Source organism: Rissa tridactyla, chromosome 1, assembly GCF_028500815.1.
Source record: "Rissa tridactyla isolate bRisTri1 chromosome 1, bRisTri1.patW.cur.20221130, whole genome shotgun sequence".
NCBI lineage: Eukaryota > Metazoa > Chordata > Aves > Charadriiformes > Laridae > Rissa > Rissa tridactyla.
The window spans coordinates 161,521,390-161,545,214 of NC_071466.1; the positions used below are offsets into that span (position 1 = coordinate 161,521,390).

At 51.9% G+C, this 23,825-nt stretch overlaps 1 protein-coding gene across 2 annotated transcripts; it reads left to right on the forward strand.

The window, feature by feature from the left end:
- Nucleotides 1-272: 272 nt before the first annotated feature.
- Nucleotides 273-21,473, forward strand: TOM1 (target of myb1 membrane trafficking protein). 2 transcript variants are annotated; one of them, XM_054195174.1, is made up of 16 exons: nt 273-431; nt 8,499-8,583; nt 9,471-9,549; nt 9,691-9,840; nt 9,953-10,087; nt 10,343-10,489; nt 11,510-11,626; nt 12,072-12,205; nt 12,875-12,908; nt 13,494-13,602; nt 14,640-14,760; nt 17,206-17,281; nt 19,502-19,561; nt 19,894-19,930; nt 20,040-20,147; nt 21,073-21,473. In XM_054195174.1, exons 1-16 carry the CDS (start codon nt 380-382, stop codon nt 21,108-21,110), a joined length of 1,482 nt encoding a protein of 493 aa, XP_054051149.1. In that variant the 5' UTR covers nt 273-379; the 3' UTR covers nt 21,111-21,473. The 2 variants fall into 2 exon arrangements, with proteins under 2 accessions (XP_054051149.1, XP_054051140.1); XM_054195165.1 differs by having other exon boundaries at nt 20,040-21,473.
- Nucleotides 21,474-23,825: the final 2,352 nt, after the last annotated feature.

Here is a 23,825-nt window from a genome sequence, read left to right on the forward strand (position 1 = left end):
GGAGGACGGACCGTCCCGGGGACCCAGCGGGCGGCACCGGAACCATGCGGGTTGGTGGCGGTGACAACGGCACGCGGGGGGACGTCACGCCTGGCTGTGTGACGCCGTGATCTGCGCTGGTTACGGGACGCCCGGTCACCGCGTTCCGGGTGCCAGCGCTGGTCAGCGGCAGCCGGCGGGTCCCGGCCGCGCTCCCCGCCCCAGCCCCGCGGCGGGGACGGGACGGGACGGGCGGAGACGGTTACGGGCGGTGCCGCGCGCCCCTCCCGGGCGTCGGCCGCTGGCGTCACAGCGGGGCCCGCGCGGGGGCCCGCCCCGGCCTGGCGCGCGGGTCACGTGAGCGGCGGCGGCGGCGTCAGCTGATCGCGGCGCGGCGGCGATGGACTTTCTCCTCGGGAACCCCTTCAGCACCCCCGTGGGGCAGCGCATCGGTGAGACCCGCGGCACCGCGCCCCCCTCCCCGCCCTCCCGCCCGCTCCCCCTCCCCCGCGCCGCCGGGGGTCGCCTGGCCGCCCGCTCGCTGGACCCCTTCCTCCGGGAAGCGGCGGCCCCCGCCCCCCCGGCGGGACGGAGAGGGCGTCGGCCAATGAGGGGAGGGCTCCGCTTTGATTGACGGGCGCTGTCGACCAATAGTGGACGCGCAGTCTGAGGCGGCTCCGTCGGCCGCCCCCGCCAGCCAATCCGTGCGCGAGGGGGTCTTCAGGTGGCGAGGCGAAGTTTCTTCACTTAAAGGGGCCGCAGGCCGGTGGTCCGAGCCACGCCCCCCGGCAGAGCCGAGGTCCCTGATTGGCTCGGGGCCATTCCCGCCCGCACCTCCTTGGGGGCTTCGCGGGAGGGGGTGGGGGGGGGCAGAGCGGGGGTTGCTGATTGGCTGGGCTCCAGCCGCAGTGGCCTATCACATCCTGGGCGGTAAGGCACCGCGCTCTCCCTGAGGTGAGGGGGCGGCGGCCATTGCCCCGCTGGAGGCCGGCAGGGGACAGGGGCTTCGGGCGGTCTGGCCCTGGCGTGTCCCGGCTCACCCAGTCGGGTCAGAGCTCCCTGCCGTAAAGGACGAGTATCCTGGGCATCCCCATGGGTGGTTTCCCACCCCATACTTCCCAGCAGGGCTGTCCCCTGGCCCTGTGGAGAGGACCGCCTCTGCGCCACGGGCCTTCCCACAGGACCGAGTACCAGCTGCGGCAGTGAAATCAACAGCAGGAGCGTAGCATCCACTCTGTGACCTTGCAGGCCCGAGAACACGCAGTCTCTCTTAGTCACTGTGCTCAGGTCAACTAGATGAACACAGGAGAAGGATGTCGTCTGAGAAAGGGGAGTGAAGAGATGCTACAGTTAGAAAGAACACGACTGTCAACAGCTACACTGCTCTCAATACAGAGATGCAGTTCTTAAAAGACTTAGAATAAAGATTGTTTCACCCCATGTTGAATTGTCAAAGGGCCTTCAGGTTGTGCTTGAAGGTCAATGTTGCCTGTTTAAGCTCTCCAGCTTGTGCATTGTCCATTTGTAGTTTATGCACTTGCTCAGTCTTGCATATTGTCACTTGCACAGACCTTTTTGTTCTTCACTGTGAATATCTGGTCCTTGATCAAGTTGGTTTTGGTGTGTTCGCACAGGTGAACAGGCTGCTGTGGCCAGGGTGAGAAGGGAGCAAGCAGCTGCTTTAAGTAATGCTTTTATAAGTGCTGCTTATTTTAGAGGCTGCCCAAACTAGTGTCCGAATGATGTGGGTCAGGGGCACAGCGATGTGCCACTCTCTAGTGTTGGGCGAGATAGGTGAGACGCACTACAGCAAGGTGGTGGAAGGATCACCAGGGAAGGTTTTCTGTAACAAAAACCTCCAGATGATATCTGACGTCTCCCCAGATGAATGTCACATGTTTCATCACACTTTCCAGGAGAAGCCGTGTCCGGCCCTTTACAGAATGAATGCTCTTTGATTCCTTCAGTGAGCACATCAGATATGTTTTTGTGTTTGGGTAGAGGCAATCTGAAATTATCTTTAGATGTCACAAATCACTTCTTGCCCTCCAGATCTTCTGATCAGTATAAGTAGCCAGATTGTAAGTGGGTTCTGTCTGGGCTTTGCTTCAATTAAAGAAGGGATTTTCAAGCAACAAACCAACAGCAAAGAAGAGGAAAAAAGTACTTCAAGAGTGTTGTCAAACAGGAGTTTAGAGTCCTTAGTACCAGAGGTGTGACAGTAGATCTTAATGACTGGGGTTGATTTGGGTTATGGGAGGCCAAAGGGGTGGAGGAATTACAGCGTATGAGAAAGGAACTCAGTGTGGAGGACTTGAAAGGACTGGTGGCTGAAAATATGAATGTTTTCTCCTTTTGAACATTGCCTATCAACATCCTGGGGACATGGATAAATGCTATCTTCCCTATTTAATTTGAGACGCAAACATGACTTACCCAAACTTGTTTGGTAGGTCCATGGCAGCTGCATGTTGAACCCATGAGCCTGATCACCAAACCTGCTACCGCTTTGGGCTGTCTGCAGAAAGCTAACACTGAGTCCTTGTAAATTACTTGGGCAAAGTAATGTATGCCTGATGCAGCTTATAAAGTCTAAAATAGCTTTAGATGAAGGCTATGGAATAAAAAAAAAAAAAATCCCCTGTGGCACACTGCAACAAAGTTCTCAAATTCCTTCATTAATGTTAATCTAGTAAATCCCATTTATTTTGCTGACAAGGAAACCGATGCTCAGATAATCTCAGTGATCTGTCACGGAATGAGTCAGCTGCAGAGGAGCAGGTTTTCTAGCTTCTTACTCCCAGCCCTGAGATTTAGTCACAAAAGTTGCCACTGTCCTGTTTTTGGACCCTGATGTTTCTTCCCAAGTAAGATGAATACAGGCTTGTTTGTTTGGGTTTTTTGATATTTGTTTTTGGTTTGTGGTGTTTGGGTTTTTTTTATAAACACAGTACTTCTGACCAGTGGGAAAATTTCCAAAGAGTGCTGAAGCGTCGTAGCTTGGATTCCCCCCCTCAAAAGGGAAATGCACTGTGCCTCCATCTAGGAGCTAAGATAAACTTCAAAATGGAAAATCTAATTTCAAGGTGAGAGAGGAGAGGAGGATGGAGAGGAAACCGCCAACGCTCTCTCCTGACCCTGGAAGCCTGTAATAACTAGTAATTATAGCAATACTGAAAGGGACAGAGACAGTTTATTTCAGTGAATGAGGGCAGGCAAGGGAGAGAAGTAACAGTGTAACGCAGAGATGAAAAGGATTTTTTTATGGTTGGGACCTAGGTTAAGCATGAGAACCGAGAAAAGTTGAGACCGTAAAGAGGGAGCAGGTAAGAGAGAGCAGATTTCCTCTGCACATGGGTGAGTAAGAGGGGCAGGTAGAACACAGTATGCCAGAAAAATCCCCATGGCCATTTGATCCCACCTTGCAGGTGTCCCTGCTCCCCTCTCTGAGTTGGGACCTCGGGAGCTGGTGGGAAGCAGTTACCAGCGGTTACCAGTGATGCTCTCCTCTCAGAGCCAGATGGTCCCATGCAAGGCATCGCTTCTCAGAAAGGCATTGCCTTGTCTTCTGTGCCCACTCTCTCTGGAGGAGAAGGGGCAAAGGCAGCAGTTGAAGAGTTGTTTGATCCCTGAGAGTTTGAGCTGATTCGCAGGAAAGGAGCAGGAGGAGGAGTTCAGAGACCCGAATACCCACAGCGCAATGTCAGTGTGAGTCTGCGTCCACCATCATCCTTGAATTAGGCTTGGAGCCCTATCTCTGTTCTCTCTAGAAAGTGGGTTGTCCCCTCTGTCTTTGGAGGAGCAATAAAGCAAGGCTGAACGGTGAAGTCCTGCCTGAGCTGGTGTTGGTTTCCTCGAGGGAAGCAAAAGCATGAGGCTTAGGAAGGAGACTTGAACTGGGTGCTAATTTGAGCCAGGGGGTTATGAATCGAAGAGAGGTTGGGAGAAAGGACTGTTGCGTTGCTTTCTGCTGAACCTACGCTGTCTTGTGCAATGAAATGCTGGTGACCTGTTGAAAAGGGTGAGAAGACACTCAGCGCTTCCCTGAGGAATTTAAAGCCAGTGGGACTGAGCTCTTTCAGGAATGCTGGTTAAGGGCCTGGCTTGGAGGAGGGGCGTGCAGTCCCTGACAAGCTATGGCAGAGCACGTCACGGGCAAAGGGGTTTCTGAACAGCACCTGGCTGGTTATGGGTGCTTCAGAGCTGTGATGGGGAGCAAAGGGGACAGGAGTCTGCGCAGTATCTTCTGTCCCCAGCTCCTGTACTTCCCTGCGCTATTGACTGTACTGCTGGTGCGCTGCCGCAGGGACGGCTGGGTGGGATCGCCAGCCCCACAGTGGGCTCCCCCCTGCCACCAGGGCAGGGACAATAAACTTGAAAAGAAGCAAAGCAGTGAAATCTACTCATGGCACGAAGCAAGGTACAGCTCTGTTGTGCCAGTCATGCCGAGCTCAGAGTTGTTTCTTATCTGATGATGCCGGATAACTTTTATAACCTAGCTGCAGTCAGCAGGAGCACATCAAACGCCAGGCAGGAAAAGAGTCCATGCTCTGGTTCAACCCGCACCACGGTCCTCAGCAGTTCTGGGTCGATCCGAGCAATTTGTGAGGCAGCAGCCTGGAACCAGGCAAACCCCAGTGCTGTCACACCCGGGGAGCCGGACTGGCTGCCAAAACAATGTGGCTTTGAAGCGGCCCCGTGAAGGGCCTCCTGTACATTCAACAGCCAGTTGGTTTCGGGCTTGGAGGGAGACAGTATTCATACACCCGCCGATAACATCCGCCGGGGGGAATTCTCCGTGGCAGGTCAGGCTCAGCTCATTAGCACACAGAAGCAGATGCTGCCTGATGAGCCCCGGCAGGCAGAGCGCTGGGCAGGCAGCCGTGCCCTGCCTCCCGCGCTCGCTTTTTTAGGGACTTGTCGCTGTCCCCAGCCATCCCGGGCTCAGATTTCGCGAGGGGCAGACAGCTCATGTGCTAATTACGGCTCGTGAAACGGGGCCAGCCACCCTGATCCTTCATGTGACTAATGAATAGACTTTGTTTTCTTCCCTTCTGCAGGCTTTAGTAAAAGGGTAAAGTTCAGGATTTCAGGGAAAACGCCAACGTATTTTATTAGGCTTGGACAGTCCCTTCGTGCTTGGAAGCAAGGAGGATTAAAAGGTCATTAGCTCCAGCTCTCCCAAAGCCAGCTAAGGCCAGGCCTTAGTCTGTGATGGGTAAATTCAAATGCTTTGTCCTTGGAAATGCCTCATGGTCACGTTCCTGTTTTCCATATGCCCTAGTACTGCTCGTCCAGCTTTGTATTTTTTAAGCCCATGTTGCCTTTATGTCAGGTTTGCTGCTTTCCTGCTGCTCTTTGTTGACCAGTGTGTGAATGGGGGTGACAGTATCGGGGTGACCACAGCGTCGTGGGGTAACAGCGGGGCAGGGTGCGTCACTTCTGAGGAAGCCCCGTTTTCACTTATGTGGCCAGCCAGGTGAAGGAGCTCGCACGGTTTGTTTGCATTCCTGTCTGAAAAGCAAACCTGCTGCCTGACCTTGGTGGGACTGGTGTGTTTGGAGGAAAACTAGGGGGGGTGGGGGGGAGCAGGTTACAGAGTACCACCAAACATAGTGAAGCGAGGGAACAGTGTTTGCAGACTCATTTCATGTTCTTGTAAGCGTGGCCAGCAGATCGAAAGAGGTGGTTCTCCCCCTCTACTCTGCTCTCGTGAGATCCCACCTGGAGTACTGTGTCCATCTCTGGAGTCCTCAGCACGAGAAGGACATGGACCTGTTGGAGCGGGTCCAGCAGAGGGCCACAAGGATGATCAGAGGGCTGGAGCACCTCTCCTATGAAGACAGGCTGACAGAGTTGGGGTTGTTCAGCCTGGAGAAGACAAGGCTCCGGGCAGACCTTATAGCAGCCTTCCAGTACCTGAAGGGGGCCTAGAAGAAAGCTGGGGAGGGGCTGTTTGCAAGGGCATGTAGCGATAGGACGAGGAGCAATGGCTTTAAACTAGAGCAGGGTAGGTTTAGATTAGACCTTAGGAAGAAGTTCTTTACAATGAGGGTGGTGAGACACTGGAACAGGTTGCCCAGAGAGGTGGTGGAGGCCCCATTCCTGGAGACATTCAAGGCCAGGCTTGATGAGGCTCTGAGCAATCTGATCTAGCCAAAGATGTCCCTGCTTACTGCAGGGGGGGTTGGACTAGGTGACCTTTAAAGGTCCCTTCCAACCCAACACATTCTGTGATTCTATGAGGAGGAGTGGGGAGACTTGAACAGCAAGGACTTGATGGCTAAAGGTGGTTCTCATTTCATCCTTGGTTTCTTCTGAAGCTCAGAGCTTTCCAGCCCTGTTCCTGAGTTGTGTTTTTTTTTCTTCCATGTTCAGTGTTTGTCTTCAGGGGTGAGAAGAGTGGATGTGGACTTCCTTTCATCAGAGCAACCCCTGTGTGATTGATTTGTGTGCTTCATTGCCAGAGGCAGCAAACAGTGCAGAGACACTTCTGGCTAGGCTGGGGTTCAAACCAAGGTGTGTCATGAGCAGGGGATGCTGGAGGACAGTGCAAGTGAAGGGTGGCTTTGTGACCATGCATGCCAAGTCCATCAGACCAACCTGAGCTGCAATCTGCCTGCCGGCAAGGGTGGCCATGTGGTTTCACAGAGCAGGAAGGAGCCTGGAGCTCTGCTACTGTACCGAGTCCTGATCACAAAGGAGCCCTGACGGAAAACATTTTCCCCCATGTGTTACCACAGCTTCACCCATTCACTGGTATATGCCCAGGTGCACCAGACAAGTTCCCCTGTAGCCCACTGCCCTGGATATATTCTCCACCACATCACCCAATGGAATGCTACCTCCTTTGCCTCACTGAGGAAGCTTAGATCTGCAAGAGACCGTGATTCCTATATAAAATTAATACTCAAAGTGACAAAAGTTTACCTGAATCAAGGGGCCTTCAGGATATTACGGTAGTAGCCGGACCTTCAGAAAGGTAGAAGAGCATCAAGAACATTCTGCCACTCTCCTTCCCTTGATTGCCCTTTTCCATCTGGCTGTGGCCACAGTGTAATCAGCATAATTACAGTGTAATCAATACATTCCACAGTCAACAGAAAAGGTGGTGACTGGATTGTGTTAAGATTTTAATAGGTTGCTTCATGGTGTGGTGTGTAATCTGCGGGAGGGACAATGTGTCTAAGAGGCTGCATTGCACAGTGCTGTGAATAGCTCTCTGCCTGTGCCTTAAAAACGGGACATCCCAAAACATCATGGATGTGCTTACCCAGGCAGGAGTTAAAAAATCTTCTTCTTCCTGTGTTATGGCCCTATCCCGTAACTGCGTGAATGGGCATTTCATTTCATTCCCACAGAGGGATAATTAGCTGCTGGGTCAAAAGCAGGAAAAGGCAGCTCTGCAGGGGAAGGACCTCTCCAAAGGGGTAGAGGACCCACAGCAGCAAGGGCCAGCAGTTTTGAAAATGCAGGCACTTTTTTAAGTACCTTGTTGGGTCTGAGCTCTCCTGAAGAGCTCCTGGTAGGTGCTAAACCGGTCTGGCTAGTTTTAATTCTCTTGCCCCAGTGCTAAGTCAGGCGTTGTATAGGATGGGAGAGCCAGGAAGGATGATTCTTGTCCTCTGCCATCTGCTGTGTCTATGTGTTTCCCAGTGGTCTGGAGAGTGCTGGGGTCCTGCCTGCCCCGCTGGCGGTTCTTTCCCCCAGCTGCTGGCAATGTCCCTGAAGGCATCAGTCAGCTGGCGCGGCCGGAACCAAGACAAGGCTGATTATAGGGTGGAGATGCTGGTGCTCTCAGTAATAGCTGCTCATTTCCCAAATCTCTGCCTTGAATAACATCAACGCTCACTGAGGAATTCCTAATTAAAGGGGACATAATCAAAGCTGAAACAATATTGCTTTGACTTCGGCCTGCAGTCCACTTCTGTCCATACTCCCCAGAGGCCAGAAGATCAGGAGGAGATGTAAACGTTGAACAAGAGAGAGCCCTGCTTTGGTTGTTTATGTATGCTTGTTTGTTTTTATGGGGCCCATGTAAAAAGAAGGGGGTTGATTCTTTTGTCTCCTTAATTTGGTGCAAACCAAGAGTGGTGCCATTGACATTAGATCCGAGTCAGTGTGACCAGACCAAACTCATGGTTTCTGGCCCTGCAACAACAAAGCAAAAAAGCCCCCTTTTCTCCAGCTGTGGAGCTGAAGTCATGCTGAGCCCCCTCCCTTCGTGTGCAGGACACCAGAAATCACACGGTGTGTGTTTGTGTGTTTGTGTTGTGGAGCAGGCAAAGTTGAGCAACCATCCGTCCCTGTGCTGGCCAGCCTTGTGCTTTGCAGTGGTGACACCTAGCGGGGAGCACTTGGTGGCCTGGACTTTGCAGCCGGATTCAACTCCTTGCATGTTGTGGTGGAAGCCAGGGAGAAGGTGGCTGGGCTCTGGGGTGTCCTGACAGCTGAACAGCAGCCCATGAGAGTGCCAGGGCCGCTCTTAGCCTTGCTGTGTCTTGATTTCTGTTTTCCAGAGAGAGCTACTGATGGGTCCCTGCGGAGCGAGGATTGGGCTCTCAACATGGAGATCTGCGACATCATTAACGAAACTGAAGAAGGGTAAGGGAGCTGGCAAGGGTACACATCCAGCGGCAGGTCCCAACACACCCTGTTACACTAGATCCCTAGACTGCAGTGGTAGCATGCGCTGGTGGAGCTAATAAGCTAGGCTTCCAACAGTCCCTTAGATGAGACTCTACTGGGAGACCTAGAGACACAGCAAAGATGTCAGAGCATCTGTTAGATGCTTCCCTGTAATATTTGTGAGCACTGGGAGCCATTCAAACAGGCCTTCAGAGTCCCCAGAGAAACCTCGATTCAAGCTAGGCTGCCTCCCATCTCCCAAAGGCATATTTGCAATTCTTCCACTTCATTTTATTCCTCCTTCATACCCTTCTCTTTCTGTCCTCTGGGAATGTAAAAATCTGCAGGCTGGTGACTGAGGAGAGAGGAAAATCTCAGGCTGCTATTCGGTCCTCTGACTGTGTGAGTCCTGCTGGGGTTCGCTTCTCAGGTATTTTCATGTATGGTCACTCAGACATGCGCAAAGTGGGTGGGGGAGCCCTTGTCTCCCTCTCCCTGCAGGGAGATGTTCAGAAATCTGCCAGACTTGTTAACTCTGGACCTGGGGATTTGCCAGTGAATTCAAGGGGGACTGCCCTTTCTCACAGTGGAGATGTCAAGACCAGCATGTAAAAAAGAAGGTGCTACATGGAATAAAAAGTGTAGGTTTCACTCCTGCTGTCCTACCCCACAGGATGCTGACAGAGGATTAGCAAGCTCAGTTTCCAGCTTCACAGTTGCATGAAAACAAAGTCAAACATCTCTACTCACAGAGCTGTCACCACTTCTTTTCCATGCTATCCTCACAGTGCAAATACGCCTGTCTCTGCTCACAGTTCTCAGTCCCAAGCTGTGGCCATTTGGTGTTCTGATTTCTCCTGCAGGCCCAAAGATGCCTTCCGAGCCATTAAGAAGCGAATTGTAGGGAATAAGAACTTCCATGAAGTTATGCTGGCTTTGACGGTGAGTGGTCAGGGCTCTTTCTCAGCTCTGTGATATCCTGCTGTAAAGCTGACTCCCTGGCTGAAAAGACATGGGTACCTAAAGCCAACAAGGGGAACACATGTAGGTAGAGAAGGCTATAATGTTTCATTGCTTTTGAAGGTCCTGGAGACATGTGTCAAAAATTGCGGCCATCGCTTCCATGTCCTTGTGTCCAGCCAGGACTTTGTAGAAGGTGTCCTGGTGAGAACAATCCTGCCGAAGAACAATCCACCTGCCATAGTGCATGACAAGGTGCTGACCCTCATCCAGGTGAGCCAAGAAGCATGAGCATCTGTGCCAGTTCAGAGAGTGTTTGTCTTTAGGTGTTTGTACTAAAGACTACTGCAAATGGTGATGAGCTGTACTGTCTCTTTCTCACCAGTCCTGGGCAGATGCCTTCCGCAGCTCACCGGACTTGACTGGTGTTGTTGCTGTCTATGAAGACCTGAGACGGAAGGGCCTGGAGTTCCCCATGACTGATCTGGACATGCTGTCACCCATCCACACACCACAGAGGGTATGGGACCATTGCTGAAGAGAAGGGTATTGGGCAGCTGCCATTCTGGAGCTATGAGGGGACTTCTGGAACTCTAGCTTCCGTTTAGAGGGCTTTCGGGGAGCGAGAAGCTCCAGAACAGCCTCTTTGCTGGAAGAGATATTGAAAAGAGATGGGGAGTTGCCATCAACATTTCTCTCCTAATTGTACTGTCCTGTCAGCTGTGAGTGTCTAACATTTCCTTCTCTCTGTCACTTTTCCCATCTCTCTCTGTAGACTGTGTATAGCTCCGACTCCCAATCCGGACAGAACTCACCTGCAGTCAACTCCCCTCAGCAGATAGAGTCCATCCTCCACCCTGTCACCCTGCCCACTGGGAGAGGCACATCCAGCGATGCGCCCATCACACCCACACCAGAGCAGGTGAGTTGGACACGAGCCCCCGGGTGCTGCTGACTCTCCCTGCATTTGGGGGCTGTTTCACAAACACTGTTCTGGGACTGCTGTCTTGGTTCTTCCCCAGCCTCTGTCCTCAAGGAGCCATTCCTCTAAAGCACAGTCCCTCGAGAGCTCCCCGGAGCTCCATTGTGGTCACAGTGATAAGCTGGGATACCACAAACACAGAGTGGTTGTGTTTTCCTAAGACAGGGCTGCTTGCAGGTAGAGGAAAGATCTGGCTACAGGGAAGCGGGGAAAGGAGACACAGAGGTTTTGAGCAAGGTTTTGTAGTGCAGTACAGCAAAAGCTTGCTCAGTAGATGCCTCCTTATCCTCTTTGTTTATCTCGCCTCACTGCTGGCTTTATAAGAACCAACACTGTCTGGCTATGTGGTTTCCAAAGGCCAGTGCTTTCTCACTTGTTTCCCCATCCTCTTTTCTCCTTCTTCACCCTGACTTCATATAACACCATGTTTAGCACCAAACCTCCAGCTGTCAGTAGGTTGCATCCCCGTGCAGAAGAGAGGGTAGAAACTGTTCTCAAGAGGCTCATTAGCAGCTTGTGAAACCAAAGGGATAAAGCTTTAACTGCACGCTTAGCCGAGGCTCGCTTTTTGAATGGCAATTCTTTTTTTTCCCCCCTCTTGCGCCACTTTGGAAATGAAACAATTCGAGTGGCTGCCACACAGGAGCCGCTAGCTGGATTTGAATAATAAGAGCAGCCTGTGCTGGCTATTAAAAATCAAGGCTAGGCTAGTGGCCAGATATCCCGGGTGAGGGCCTGGCATCTGTTATCAGCCAAATGAATCTGATGGTAAGTAATGGAGCTCCCTTCTGCTGGGAGCTCCTTAGAGCTAAACTGAGTGGTGACAAGTGAGCTCCCCGGTGGCTTTTCCCTTCGGCTTTGTGAACGAGCACACACAAGCAGTGCACTGCCTTTCAGAGCTGCCTCAGCTATCTCCTGAGTCTTCCCAGGCGGAGCTCTTACTTCCCCTCCCTTTTGCAGATCGGGAAGCTGCGCAGTGAGCTGGAAGTGGTGAATGGGAACATGAAGGTCATGTCGGAGATGTTGACGGAGCTGGTGCCGTCCCAGGCTGAGTCTTCTGACCTGGAGCTGTTGCAAGTAAGGAATGCTGGCGGGGCGGAAGGCTGGCACAAGCAGCTTGATTTAGCAATGATTTGATGGACTGGGGCATGACGCATGCCAGGTGTGGGGAACAATTGGACAGTTTAGTGTGGGACTTATCAGGAAGTGATGGGATAACGGAGACACAGGGAAGGTGGTTTCAACGGCCAAGGGAAGTTGGACTAGTGAGGTTGGAATCATCTCACATGGCGACTTGTAGCCTGCGAGGACCTTTCTGGGGGATGTGTTACATAAGAGGCATACAATTATTGCCTATAAAGCACCGATTCAGTTTATCTCTCACAACAATATCTGTTGCCCATCAACCCTTAAAGACAGACCCCAGTAGCCTCTGGGTTTGTCTGTCCCAGTCAGACTTCCAAATCTGTGAGTGCTCAGCCTTAGCCTGACGTTTGTGGTAACTTCATCTTTCTGTGAGCAGGAGCTGAATCGGACATGCAGAGCCATGCAGCAGCGTGTGCTGGAGCTCATTCCCCGTATCCTCCATGAGCAACTCACTGAGGAACTGCTCCTCATCAATGACAACCTCAACAATGTGTTTCTGCGCCACGAAAGGTACCTCTCTCCTCCCTTCTCTGCCCTGCTCTTCTACAAGAGTTTACTGCCCCTTGAAGGCCTTCTATCCCACCCTTTTGATCTGCCGATGAGTATAATGCTCAAGATGCATTAGCCTGTATCATCTATCTTTGACAAGAAAGCCAGTTCTCAGTTTTTGCTGATTTATTCCTGTCCCTTCAAAACTGCTGTGTAAGTTACTGATGGAATATAAAGATATCCCTGTGACATAACCCAGAAAAAGGAGAGAACTGCATGGAAAGGTCTGGTTTTCTAGCCCGAGACAGACAGGGACAGAAAGGACTTGCCCAGGTGGGATCAGCACCCCTTTCTTTTTTCTTCTATTTCATCAAACCCTCTCTTAAGCTAGGATGAAGTCTGGAGAATTTAGTCCCTGTGTCTGTATGGAGAGCTGGGTTTGAACCATTTTTGTTACAAGTAGCTCTGGAGGATCACACGAGGCTTCCTCACACCACCTCTCAGGAGACATCAACTCTGTGAGCCTTGTTGTGGTGTCTTCAGTCTTGAGGGGGAATTGGGCCCTGAGCCATGGTCCCCCTTTCCTAGTATGTAGGAAAGGGCAGTCTGTGCCAAGCTTTATAAGAAATCTCTTGGGCTGAAGCTACTAAGCACACGCTACTGAAATGCATCCTGTCGTCTTTCTTGCAGGTTCGAGCGGCTTCGGACAGGGCAGCCTGTTAAGGTAACTTGGAGCAACAGTCCTCCTGTGCAGCTTGGTTTGCATCCTGCAGGTCCGTCAGCGTCCTGCTGAATTGGAGAGAGGTTCGGTCTGCCCCACTTACAAGCTATAGGCTTTGCTCTCCCAGCCCGGCTGCACCAGGCCACGCTAGTGTGCTGGACACTCCAGTTCCCACTGCCTTCTCCTTCCCTGCCACTGGGAGCCTCCCTCTCACCCAAAGAGCAAGAGCAGAGCAGCAGCACTTAAGGTTTTCTGGTATTGAACATCGAGAGGACCAATTCCCATATGAGCCCCTGTTGTCCTCTGAGCACTGCCCTGTCCTCCGAGCCAGCACCTCCTGTGCTTACAGACATCCAGCAGAGCTGGGAGGCTGGCTACAGAGGTGTGTTCTGCCCTGGGACGCTATTCCCAGCCAGTTCTCTGGTCACTGTTCCCCTTCTCACAAGGAGAAGCTTCACAGCTGATATCTTTCGATGGGTACAGAAGGGATTCCGTCTCCAGTGTTAATAAGCTAGGATTGCAGGGTCAGGGTGTCTGAGCTGCAGAAAGTCTCCACCATCTTCCTTTTTTTTTTTTTTCTCTTCAAAGGCACCAAATGAGGCAGAGAACAGCTTGATTGACCTGGGACCCAGTACTCCTTCTGCAGTGAGACAGCCTGAAGTCACCAACAACCTTTCCTCTCAGCTGGCTGGAATGAGTATGTTGCTATGCAGTTTTCCCCTCAGTCCTTCTCCTGTACTTCTCTGGGAATCCTTTCTTTCATGCCCTTGAATCACATCCCAAAATTATTAAGTCACGTTCATAAAGCAACCTAGAGAAATAGGGTGTATTGTCAACTAATAAACTCATGAAGAAACTTGTATTTGCACCAAGGCACAGAAGCACATGTCTCAGCATCCACACCTCATGTTGTGCAGGAGGTGGACGTGACTTAAGAAGGACCTCAGCATTAGGCTGAAGCTCAGGACTGGGCTTTCCAGCAAGGTAGGGGAGTAAGTCACTCCATCTCCAATGCCTAGCGGCAGTGCAGTTGGCTCTTGCTGTGTGGTGTCAGGCTGATCACTGGGGTCTGGGAGAAGGAAAGCAGCAGAGCAAAGGCAGCCATGAGCATCTTGGGCTCACGACCCAGGATTTGACAGGTTGTTTACTCAAAAAGCCTGAGGGGTCCTGAGGGTTCTTCAAGACATACCAACATCCTACATAGCACTGCCTGAAGCTCTCACTAGCTGTGAGCACATGTAGAACAGCTTGGATGCAGCTACAGAAAATTGGCAAGACTGTTTTTAGAGACAAGCCAGTTGAGATATTTTTCAAGTCAGGTTTTTTTCAGATGATGCCTGAGTCATGAAAATCCACTCATCTGTCTCAGAGGTGCTTGCCCAGAAGCACAGGTTATCCTCTTCCACAGGTTAAAGAGCAACTCCTTCTGAGTTGTCTTAAATGGTCAGGAACATCTAGCCTTCAGCATCAGCACAGTAAATTGATGCTGCTGTTGCTGCCTGAGACTGAGCTAAAAATATCTGCTGAGCAGGCGAAGAAACTGCTTCTGTTACTTCACCCACGACACTGCACACATGCACAGACTGTGCTGCAGCTGAGGGGCAGGATAGAGGAGTGGGCCTTGGGCAGTTTAGCCTGTTCTGATGCTAGATTTCCATCTAGCACCCTCCAAGCCCACAGCCCTCCATTTACTGCTATGTGCAGTCTGCTCACCCTGCTCTCTCTTTCCCACAGACCTGGGCTCGAGCAGCGTAAGTGCGGGGCTGCACTCCCTCGACACCTCTGGCAAGCTGGAAGAAGAGTTTGACATGTTTGCCCTGACCCGTGGCAGCTCGCTGGCTGAGCAGCGCAGAGAGTGAGTGTAGCAGCCCACTCTGCCCTGTCCTGCCTCCTTGCAAAGGGGGAGGGCTCAGGGCAACCGGGGCTGTGACCCCAACCAGCAGCAGTTCCTGGGAGACAGTAGGATGCGATAGAAATGCACTCATCTGACGCAGTGTCTGTAGGATGACCTGTGTGTTCCCAGTCATTCTTCCTGCTGCCGTCATCTCCTCTTCACAGTGTCCTCCTGGGCATGGGAAGAAGGAAGCAGCCTCTACATGCTCATGTCCCTCACCGCTGTGTCAGTGGACTGTGGCACCACATATGCTGGGGAGGCTTAGCGTCTGGAGATGAAAGTGTGGAGTGGGAGTAGCTAAGTCTTCTTGTCTGTCTCTGAACTCATGTGCCCTGACTTGGGGTGACGTTGAATTTGGGAATTGCTGAATATCGATGCGGCCTAATGGCAGAGTATTGAACTGGAGTGCAGGAAGTATGCAGTCAGTTGCGGTTTGCCAGGCAGGGCACTGCTCTGTGCCTCAGCTTCCCTGTTGGTAAGTGGGACTGATGTTTCTTCCTCCATACTGTGTTTGAGACCTCCTGGTGTAAAGCACTAAGAGTTGAGTCTCCATAGTACTGGCTGAAATGAAGAGGCCTCTTCTGCAAAGAGTGGATTTCTGAATCCTTGTTCTGGGAGGAGCCGCAAGAGCTGTGCTGACCGGATCCCTTTGGCTTGAGAGACTGCAGCTGATCTCACTCTGTTTTGCCTGTCAGAATCACCTACTGCTCTCCGTCGGTTACCAAGCAGTAGAGCCCATAGGCACATGGCTGCATGGCTGCCTCCAGCCCTTAAAGACCTGTGCTCCTGATCTCCATTCACTGGAGTGCCTTGTTCTGCAGCTAGGCAGTAGCAATTAGGGTCTCTTAAGGATGTCTGCTTGCGTTCCTCTGCCTCAGACTGCTTCTGGTAAAGGTGGTGGGGAAATCCGTGGCTTACACACAACTTCATGTGTTTTGCCCATGGGTTTCCCCACCACTTTTAATGTGGGGTGTGCTGCCTGAGGACAGAGGCAGCCCAGGACAAAAACAGTAATGCCAACAGCACCCAATCTGGGTCTGAAATCTGAGCCACTGGTATGTGCTCCACGCTGGAGGCTGAGGGAGATCTGGGCAGGGGTGGAATCATATCCTCTCTGCTGTGGCGCAGTCCTTAACAGACTGAGGCTTGTGATCTCAGCACAAGTAACGAGACATCTTCTATTTATTCCTCACTGCCCTCCATCTGCCTGTTCTTGCACTTCTGCCAGGTAGCTTCTACTCTCGCTGGCTCAGGCATCCCATTTCACTCAACCAGCCTCTGCTCTGTGTCTCCCTCCGTCTGAACAGACCCGTTGCTCTGTTGCTCCTGGACGGGACGTGCTGGCAGGAGAAACAAGCAGGGCCGCTGGGGTTTGTTCCTGACCCCCCCATGCTTCATGTGTGTTTCGGCGAAGCAGTGCTTGAAACACCTCAAGCCTTTCCTGCCATTCTTCCTCATCAGTGGCATGATAGCAGCGTTGTACTTCATCCTTGATGCCATTGTTCACAGCGGCCCCTTCACTGATGAGCACTTCTTTGAGAAGTTTGAGCGCCGGTGGCCCAAGCCTTTGGCCCCCAACAAAAACAGCTCCACTTGATAGTCTGTTGGATCTGCAAAAAGGGGCCCAGGAGCAGCTGGAGAGGAGACTTGCGGAGAGTGTCTGGGAGAGGCTGCATTGTCCCAGCATGGATGGACTGTTTTTCCCACTCTGCGTGGATCAAATGGTGACGTGTGCATTAGCATGTGTGGTAGCAGCCCAGAGGGGACATAGAAATGGGTTGAGGGAGACTATGGGTGAGACATGTCTGTGTGTGGAAAGAGGTTGCTGTAATGGTGCATTTGGAGACCTTGAAGCAACATTAGGCTCTTCTGATCATCCGGTCTCACCTCCTCTGTAGTATAGACCGGTGAGACTCCACCACCATCAGTTCTTGAGTGGTATTGGTTAAGAGATGTTTTTGAGCTGTGTTTGTGTCTGTGAAGGTAGGTGAGTATGAGGGGCTTGTTGCTCAAATCCTTTCTAAAGTAGCTGTAATCTTCTGGTTAGTTATCTCTCTTTCAATCCCACATCAAATGCATGTCATGGTTGATGCACCTAGCTCTGTAAGTCTGTATCTTAGGCTGTTGGATGGTTGTTTTCATATGATGCCTTGTTATCCTCCTGTCATGTGCCAGGGCTGTCCTGTGGTATCCCACCGTGATGTTGCAGTGAGTAAATTAGTCTGTTTTGTGGTGGGCTACACCTTTAGTAGGGGTTTTGCAGACCTTTCTAGAAGCTCTTGCGAACAGAATAATGAGAGATGAAAAGCTGTGCAGTCAAAAGCCCTGAACATATGTTTAGGAGTTCCTGCTCTTCACTTTCAGGCATCTCATCAGCCTGTGTGTTATCTAACTTTATGCTTTCAGGGTAAAGTACGAAGATCCCCAAGCCTCCAAAGGACTCGCTGGTGCCCTGGATGCCCGGCAGCAGAACACAGGAACGGTAAGTGGCCACAGAGCTTTTACTGCATCACCAGGAATGAGAGTATCCTCCTTACTCAACAACACAGTAAATGTGCTGTCTGTTTGGAAGAAATCAAGTATTTAACATAACTGATGATAACTCACAGTCTCCACAACCCACATTTCCTACCTGGGCTCTATACCTCATTCTTTAAAACCCAGAGGTGGGGAACTATGGGAAGTCTGGGGTTGACCAGTCAGTAACAGGATGGCCTCCTTATATCTGCAGGGAAATTTCCGCCTGGAAATGTATGGTTTATTCCACTTCAGCAGGTTTCCAAGTCCAGTTGCCTTCTCTCTGCAATCAAAGAAGTAGACCACCTGTACTAGTGTGTTCTTTCCCCCACCCTAAACCCACTCCCTCCCTTCTCCCTCACCCTCTGTGGTAGCAGCTTTCAGTGCAGACTTTCTCTCGACCAGGGGGACTCTGGTGCCTCTAGTGATGGAGCCCAGCTGACTAAGTGGATGATGCGGCAAGGAATGGTGAGATCATGGAGTGCCAGCGGGGAGGAAGGAGGCTGGGGCTGCTGAACTAGAGGTGGTGCTGGCACAGCACATGAGGATGCACAGCATCAGCACAGACATCAGCAGAGGCTGCAAACTGAAATGTAGTAACCCTGGTCTGGGCCAGTAGTGGAGACCAGGGTTGGGAAGGAAGGAGGCAGAGTGTCAGTCCTTCCTCAAGTAAACATGTCTGTTGTAAAAAATCCTAGGAGCTCTGAGGCCAAGAGAGCATGTGCCACTCTTTGAGATAGCGGGTGGCCTGTTTTGGGGTGGGTGTCTGGGGCAGAGGCCCTAGCTGGTGGCATCATGAGGAAAGCTGCTGCCATTCATTCCCCCTGCAGCCTCTCCTGCTCATCATGAGCTGCCCCATCTGGAGGAAAACACATTCCAGCTTTTACCCTGTTCAAGGCCTCCTCTAACTAAAGTGTTTGAGCCTTCAGGCTGTTGAATTTGGTCTTTTGGCAGCAAGAATTCCTGCAATTACATCCCCTCAGACACACTGAGGCGTTGACACACTCCCAGGTCTGAAACTCATTAGCCTGTCTTCCTGAAATGGGCACTGCCCAGATTGATGTCTGCTCTAGGAAGTTTCCCCACATGCTGTCCAGTTGGCTTGAATGCACTTCTACCTCAAAGAGTTCCTCTTTGGGTAGACAAAGCCAGTTTGCTTCAAAACTTCCCTAATCTCACACATCCTCTTCCATCCCCATTCATCCATCTGCCAGCTGTGGTAACTATCTGCACTTGCTCCCTGGCTTGGGGAAATCTGCCAGTCCTTGGTAAGAATGCGTTGATCTTTTTCTTGGTCTTGCTGTTTTCCTGAAAGCAAGGGAGCTATACATATTAGGAGACTAATAAATAAGTTCCCACAAATACTCTCTCATGCTTCTGCTTGTGGAGCCTCCTAGCAAGGGCTGCTCCTTGCTCAGCTTTGTTCAGGAACTCGTGACTGGAGAAAAGGATCTGGGGTTTTGAATCAGACTTGGTTTATCTCTGTCCAAGGTTATCTCTGTCCACTAGAAAGGTGTCTCCTTGCTACTTAAATTGGCCAGGGACATGAAGTCTTCTGAGCTAGCATTGTCCCTGCTGGAGATAGATAAAATTACTTTAATTTTAGAGGACTTACTTTCCCTTTGATGGGTTTCTGTAGTTTGGTGTGATGTCAAATCCTGCTGTGCTCCGTGATCCTACCAGGGAATCACTTCTTGGCAGGTGTCTTTCCCCCTTAATGTGGTGCCAAACCTGGCACACCCAGTATCTTCAGCACTGCAGATTTTGATATCAGACTGTCACTGGTTTGTACAAGGGAGGAGGTGTGGAGAAAAGCACATCTCTGGTTCTCTGGCTGCCTAACACAAGCAGCCAGCTTTCACCTAGCGAGTCCTCACCAAAATGGAAAGCCTGGTCCAGTCCTAATACCTCAAAGCCAACCACCAAACCCCAGATGCTTTTAGTGGCACGTATCCTGGAAACTGCACTTGTCTGGGTGTGGATGGGGCAGAAGAAGCAGGTGAGCGGTGGCATCGGTAGCTGGGAGAGCTTTGCAGTGGCACCGGCTAGGTTTGGAAGGGCCTGAGCTGACTGAACAGTGGGGTGAGAGAGTTAGCTTTTGAATTGGGCTTTCTTTTTGCAGAGTGGGTTTCCTGAAACATCCTCTGTTTTCTTGGCCTCATCACACTCTTTCCTTCTGTCCCAGGTGCCGGTTCCCCAGGCCAATTTCATGGAAGACATAGAAAAGTGGCTCTCCACTGATGTGGTAAGTGAGGGGCTGCTTTCCTGGAGCCAGCAGTCCTACCAGAATTGTCTGTGGGGCTGGTACAACAGCACTGGTACTGCTGAATGCATGGCACAGGCTGCTCGGAGGGAGCAGGGGAGGAAAAGCCAAGGACACATGGATACCGCAGCGGTATAATTAGCCTTCTGGGAGGCACAGCTAATGAACTGAGGCTCAGGGCCACTCTAACATGCCTGTACTGCAGAAGTGGGGGGAGCACTATCCTGTCTCTCTCCATGCAGACAAAGAATCACATCTGTGCAGATGCCTTTGTCTACCTTGCTTCTAACCATGCCTCTCTCCTCCTACCTCAGGGAGAGTCAGAGGATGCAAAAGGCGTCACCAGTGAAGGTAAGACTTGCCAGCCAACCCCAGGTTTTTCTCCAGCTTTTTCTGGCAGCACCTTGGCTTTTCCACAAACCTCCCTCCTTGTTAATGCTCTGCCCTTCTCTTGCCCCAGAGTTTGACAAATTTCTGGAAGAGCGAGCAAAAGTTGCGGACCGGCTACCCACTTTGTCCAGTTCCTCAGCAGGGATGTCCGTCTCCCCTCCTGCTGCCAGCAATCATCGTAAGCAAGCAAAGGAAGATGATGCTATGTTTGCCTTGTGAATGCTATGGACTGGTATGCTGTGGAGCAAGAGGCTGTGTGTGCTGTTCTGCTTGCCTCCAACCAGGGGCCAGCAGGGGAAGGATTCTGTCCCCTTCCTCCACTCTCTTCCTGTTTTCCCTTTGAGTTGTTTTTATTTTTAAGCTGCTTTCAGATTTCAGATAATCTTTGTTGTGTTTAGGGATGTCACACAATAGACTTGTGAAGGGGGTTTTCAAAGCTGCTAGAGAACGTGGGAGTTTGGTGGGCTTTTTTTTTTTTTTGGTACAGTATGGGCAAAGCGGAAGAAGCTTCCCATCCTCCTCTCCAGTGAGGTAGTCAAGATCTTGCCCTAGACACAGGAAAGGCTGCAGTCTGCTGCTAAAATCATTCCTGCCTGCCTGTTCCCTCACCCCATCCCTAGAATGGATCTCCAGCCCTCTGCCTGCGACCGTTAGACTGGAAAGCATGGAGATGTGAAGCGTTACTGGTGGCAGAGGAGGAACACTAATGGCAGAGGGACCCTGTTGCTCTAGTCTCTCTTGCACAAGTGCTTGTGGTATGCAACACCTTCCCACTCACAACCCCTTCTCTTCCTCTTCCTTTCCTCCCCCTCCCCGTCAGTTTGTCCAGAATCCTACCCACAACCCAAATGTTTCCGTTGCATGACAGCCAGTTACCAAAGCCCTTGGCTGCACACAGGGCTTGAGCTGCGAGCGGTACCCGGGGCTGAAGGGGCTGTCTGCTATGGGGTAGGATGTGCCTTCAGCAAACTCTTTGCAGTTAATTTAATTCTCCTATTATTATACTTCCCTCCCCTCTCTCCCTGATGCCATCCCACCTCCCTCTCTCACTTCCACTGATGCTTTCCACCACGTCGTGCCGCGGTGTGGGGAGCCTCCCCAAGACTCTGCTCAGGCCAACGCTGTAGACTCCTCAGTGTAGCTGTGTGTGCTGGGGACAAAAAGAGCTGCGTTCCCTAAAGCAGAAGGCCCTTACATCGACACTGATATACCAGCGAGAACATGCTGTTGCTGGGGTAGCTTGTTCAGCTGGTGAGCACAGAGGTGAAGCGAGACATCAGTCATCTCGTGCCAGCAAAGCAGCCCTGCAGCAGCCAGGAGCTCCTCTGCACCTGGGGAGAAAAAACTTCTGAGCAAACTGCACACGCTTCCTAATTGTGAAAAGGCAGCCGGGGAGGAGGGTGCCAAGCCTGGGGCTCCTGCTCGTGGGATTTCTTGTTGAGCGTGGGAGAGTTGCCTTTTTTTATTGCACATTAAAGGAGCAAAGTCTCGAGCTTCCCTTGAAGATACGCGTGTGCTGTCAGTGCGGGCGTGGGGAGGGGAGGACCCTGCGGAGGAGACAAGATGAGGGGTGCGACCATGCAGCCGCATTTGCTCTCCACGGAAAGGCAAGGGCACTGTGGTGCTGAGAGGAGGCACGGCGCTGGGGCTGAGGGTGCTGTGAGCCAAGGCAGGTGCTCACTGCTTTTTAGCACAGTCTCCTGGGGAGGTGACTACAGCACATCTCAAAATAGCAAGCGGGCGAGCTACCTCCTCACCTTTCCCTCTCTGCCTTGTGACCAGATCCAAATACCCACCTCGCAGCCCATAAATCACTTGGAGACATGCAAGAAATACAGTTCCTACGAAAGGGCTCTCTGATATCCACAGGGTGTCCTCAGTTGTCCCCATGCCATCCCCTGGTGTCCAGCTGAGTGGGAGCTGGGGGAAGAATTCTTAAAAGGAGTTGAACAGGTTGAAAGTGTCATCTGAGCGCCAGATGTGTAGGAAGGAGTTAAATTAGCTGAAGTTGTCCAAACCTCAGCACCTCCCTCTCCCGGTGCCTGCACTGCAGTCTCAGCTGTACCAAGCTCAGGCGGAGGCCTGAGGATAAGGGCTGTGAGCAAAGCTGGTCCGCAGCTGGTGGCAGCAGGACTGCACAAAGCAGGGTGCTGGGTTTCCTCCTCTGTCAGCACTTGTGGGACAGGAGGAGGCTTTGTGTCTTTTTCAGCTTTCCAAGTCAGACAGCACATACTATCCTTGGACAGTTTGTCCCTTGGAAAAATAATAGAATCACAGAATGGTTTGAGTTGGAAGGGACCTTAAAGATCATCTAGTTCCAACCCCCCTGCCATGGGCAGGGACACCTCCCACTAGACCAGGCTGCTCAAAGCCCCATCCAGCCTGGCCTTGAACACCTCCAGTGATGGGGCCTCCACAGCTTCTCTGGGCAACCTGTTCCAGTGCCTCACCACCCTCACAGTAAAGAATTTCTTCCTGATATCTAATCTAAATCTCCCCTCTTTCAGTTTAAAACCATTACCCCTCGTCCTGTCACTCCACTCCCTGATAAAGAGTCCATCCCCATCTTTCCTGTAGGCCCCCTTTAAGTACTGGAAGGCCGCTATAAGGTCTCCCTGGAGCCTTCTCTTCTCCAGGCTGAACAACCCCAACTTTCTCAGCCTGTTCTCATAGCAGAGGTGCTCCAGCCCTCGGATCATCTTCGTGGCCTCCCAATGCCTCTGGGAGGAACCAGAGGAGAACCTCCCATTTCTCCAACAGATGTTATTATATATATGTAATATAGCCCTCTTCGAGCAGCAGTCCTCAAACCAGGGTGTGCATGCTATCTGCTGGAGGTGGCGGGGAGGGGAAAGCCCAGCCTAATGAGCCTAAGAGCTGTCCGTCCTGCCCCGTCTTGCTGATGAGTCCACGAGTGGCTCTGCTGAAGGTTGCCTGAAGCTAAACGGTCATGGCTTCATCTCTGAGCTACTCCCCCTCTCGCAGCCAATTCTGCAGCAGGACTTCACCATGCCACAGGACCCCATGCTCCTCAAGTAGAAGAGCTTACATGGAACGAAGGGTGCAAAGCACTTTCTCTCTGAAGAATGCAGCCTAAGAGCCGTGGGTTTTTGCCTTACCAACTGCATGAGGGTTTCATGTGGCAAACATGGATAAATGCAGGGGAGCAGCATGGCCACACGCCTCTGTCACAAGTGCATTTTTATCACACACAGCTTTCTGAAATATTCTTGTTAAAAAGAACAAAAAAATCTCCAAAGCATCCTTGTCTCAGCAGATGCTAGAAGTGAAACCTGGGGGGGAGAGGCTGGATTTGCCCACACAGCGCTGGCTCTGGCCTCTGCTGTCACCCCTGTGGAAAACCCAGATCCAAGCTCAGCTCCCTGGAGAGCACCTCCCCCACCCCCGCGAGAACACATGGAGCTTGCACCAAAGGCTCCGTGCTGGGAGTGTGGCCCGCAGGAGGACACTCAAAGCCAAGGGACCATGAGGGTCCACAAGCGACAGGCCAGCGCAGCATCCCCCCAGTGCTGCAACCTGCGAGGGCAGGTCCCTCCCACAGGACAGGACTCTGAGCTGAGATGGGAGGCTCCGAGAGCTCCTGCAGCCTCCCTCCTGCGAGCCTCAGCAGAAAAACAGAGAACAAGAGGGAAGGGCAAAAGAGTTAATTGCTGAACTTCCCCTCCTGGGGCACCTGCAGGAGAGGAAGCAAGAGCAGAGGCATGATGGAGCCCAGGGTGGTGAGGTTTGCAATCGTGGGGCCAAAAGGGCCTCCGGAGCAAGGGGCCTGATGCCCAAACCCTCTTGCCAGTGCCTGGACCTGGGCCGCCTGGGTCCACTGGGGAGGGAGGGCTTC

Excerpts from the sequence above, each read along its gene's own strand:
- TOM1 (XM_054195165.1), top strand. The coding sequence starts at position 380 with ATGGACTTTCTCCTCGGGAACCCCTTCAGCACCCCCGTGGGGCAGCGC. Across the intron at positions 14,761-17,205 it reads CTGGCTGAGCAGCGCAGAGA|GGTAAAGTACGAAGATCCCC; the intron begins GTGAGTGTAGCA and ends TTATGCTTTCAG. Across the intron at positions 19,931-20,039 it reads AAAAGGCGTCACCAGTGAAG|AGTTTGACAAATTTCTGGAA; the intron begins GTAAGACTTGCC and ends CTCTTGCCCCAG.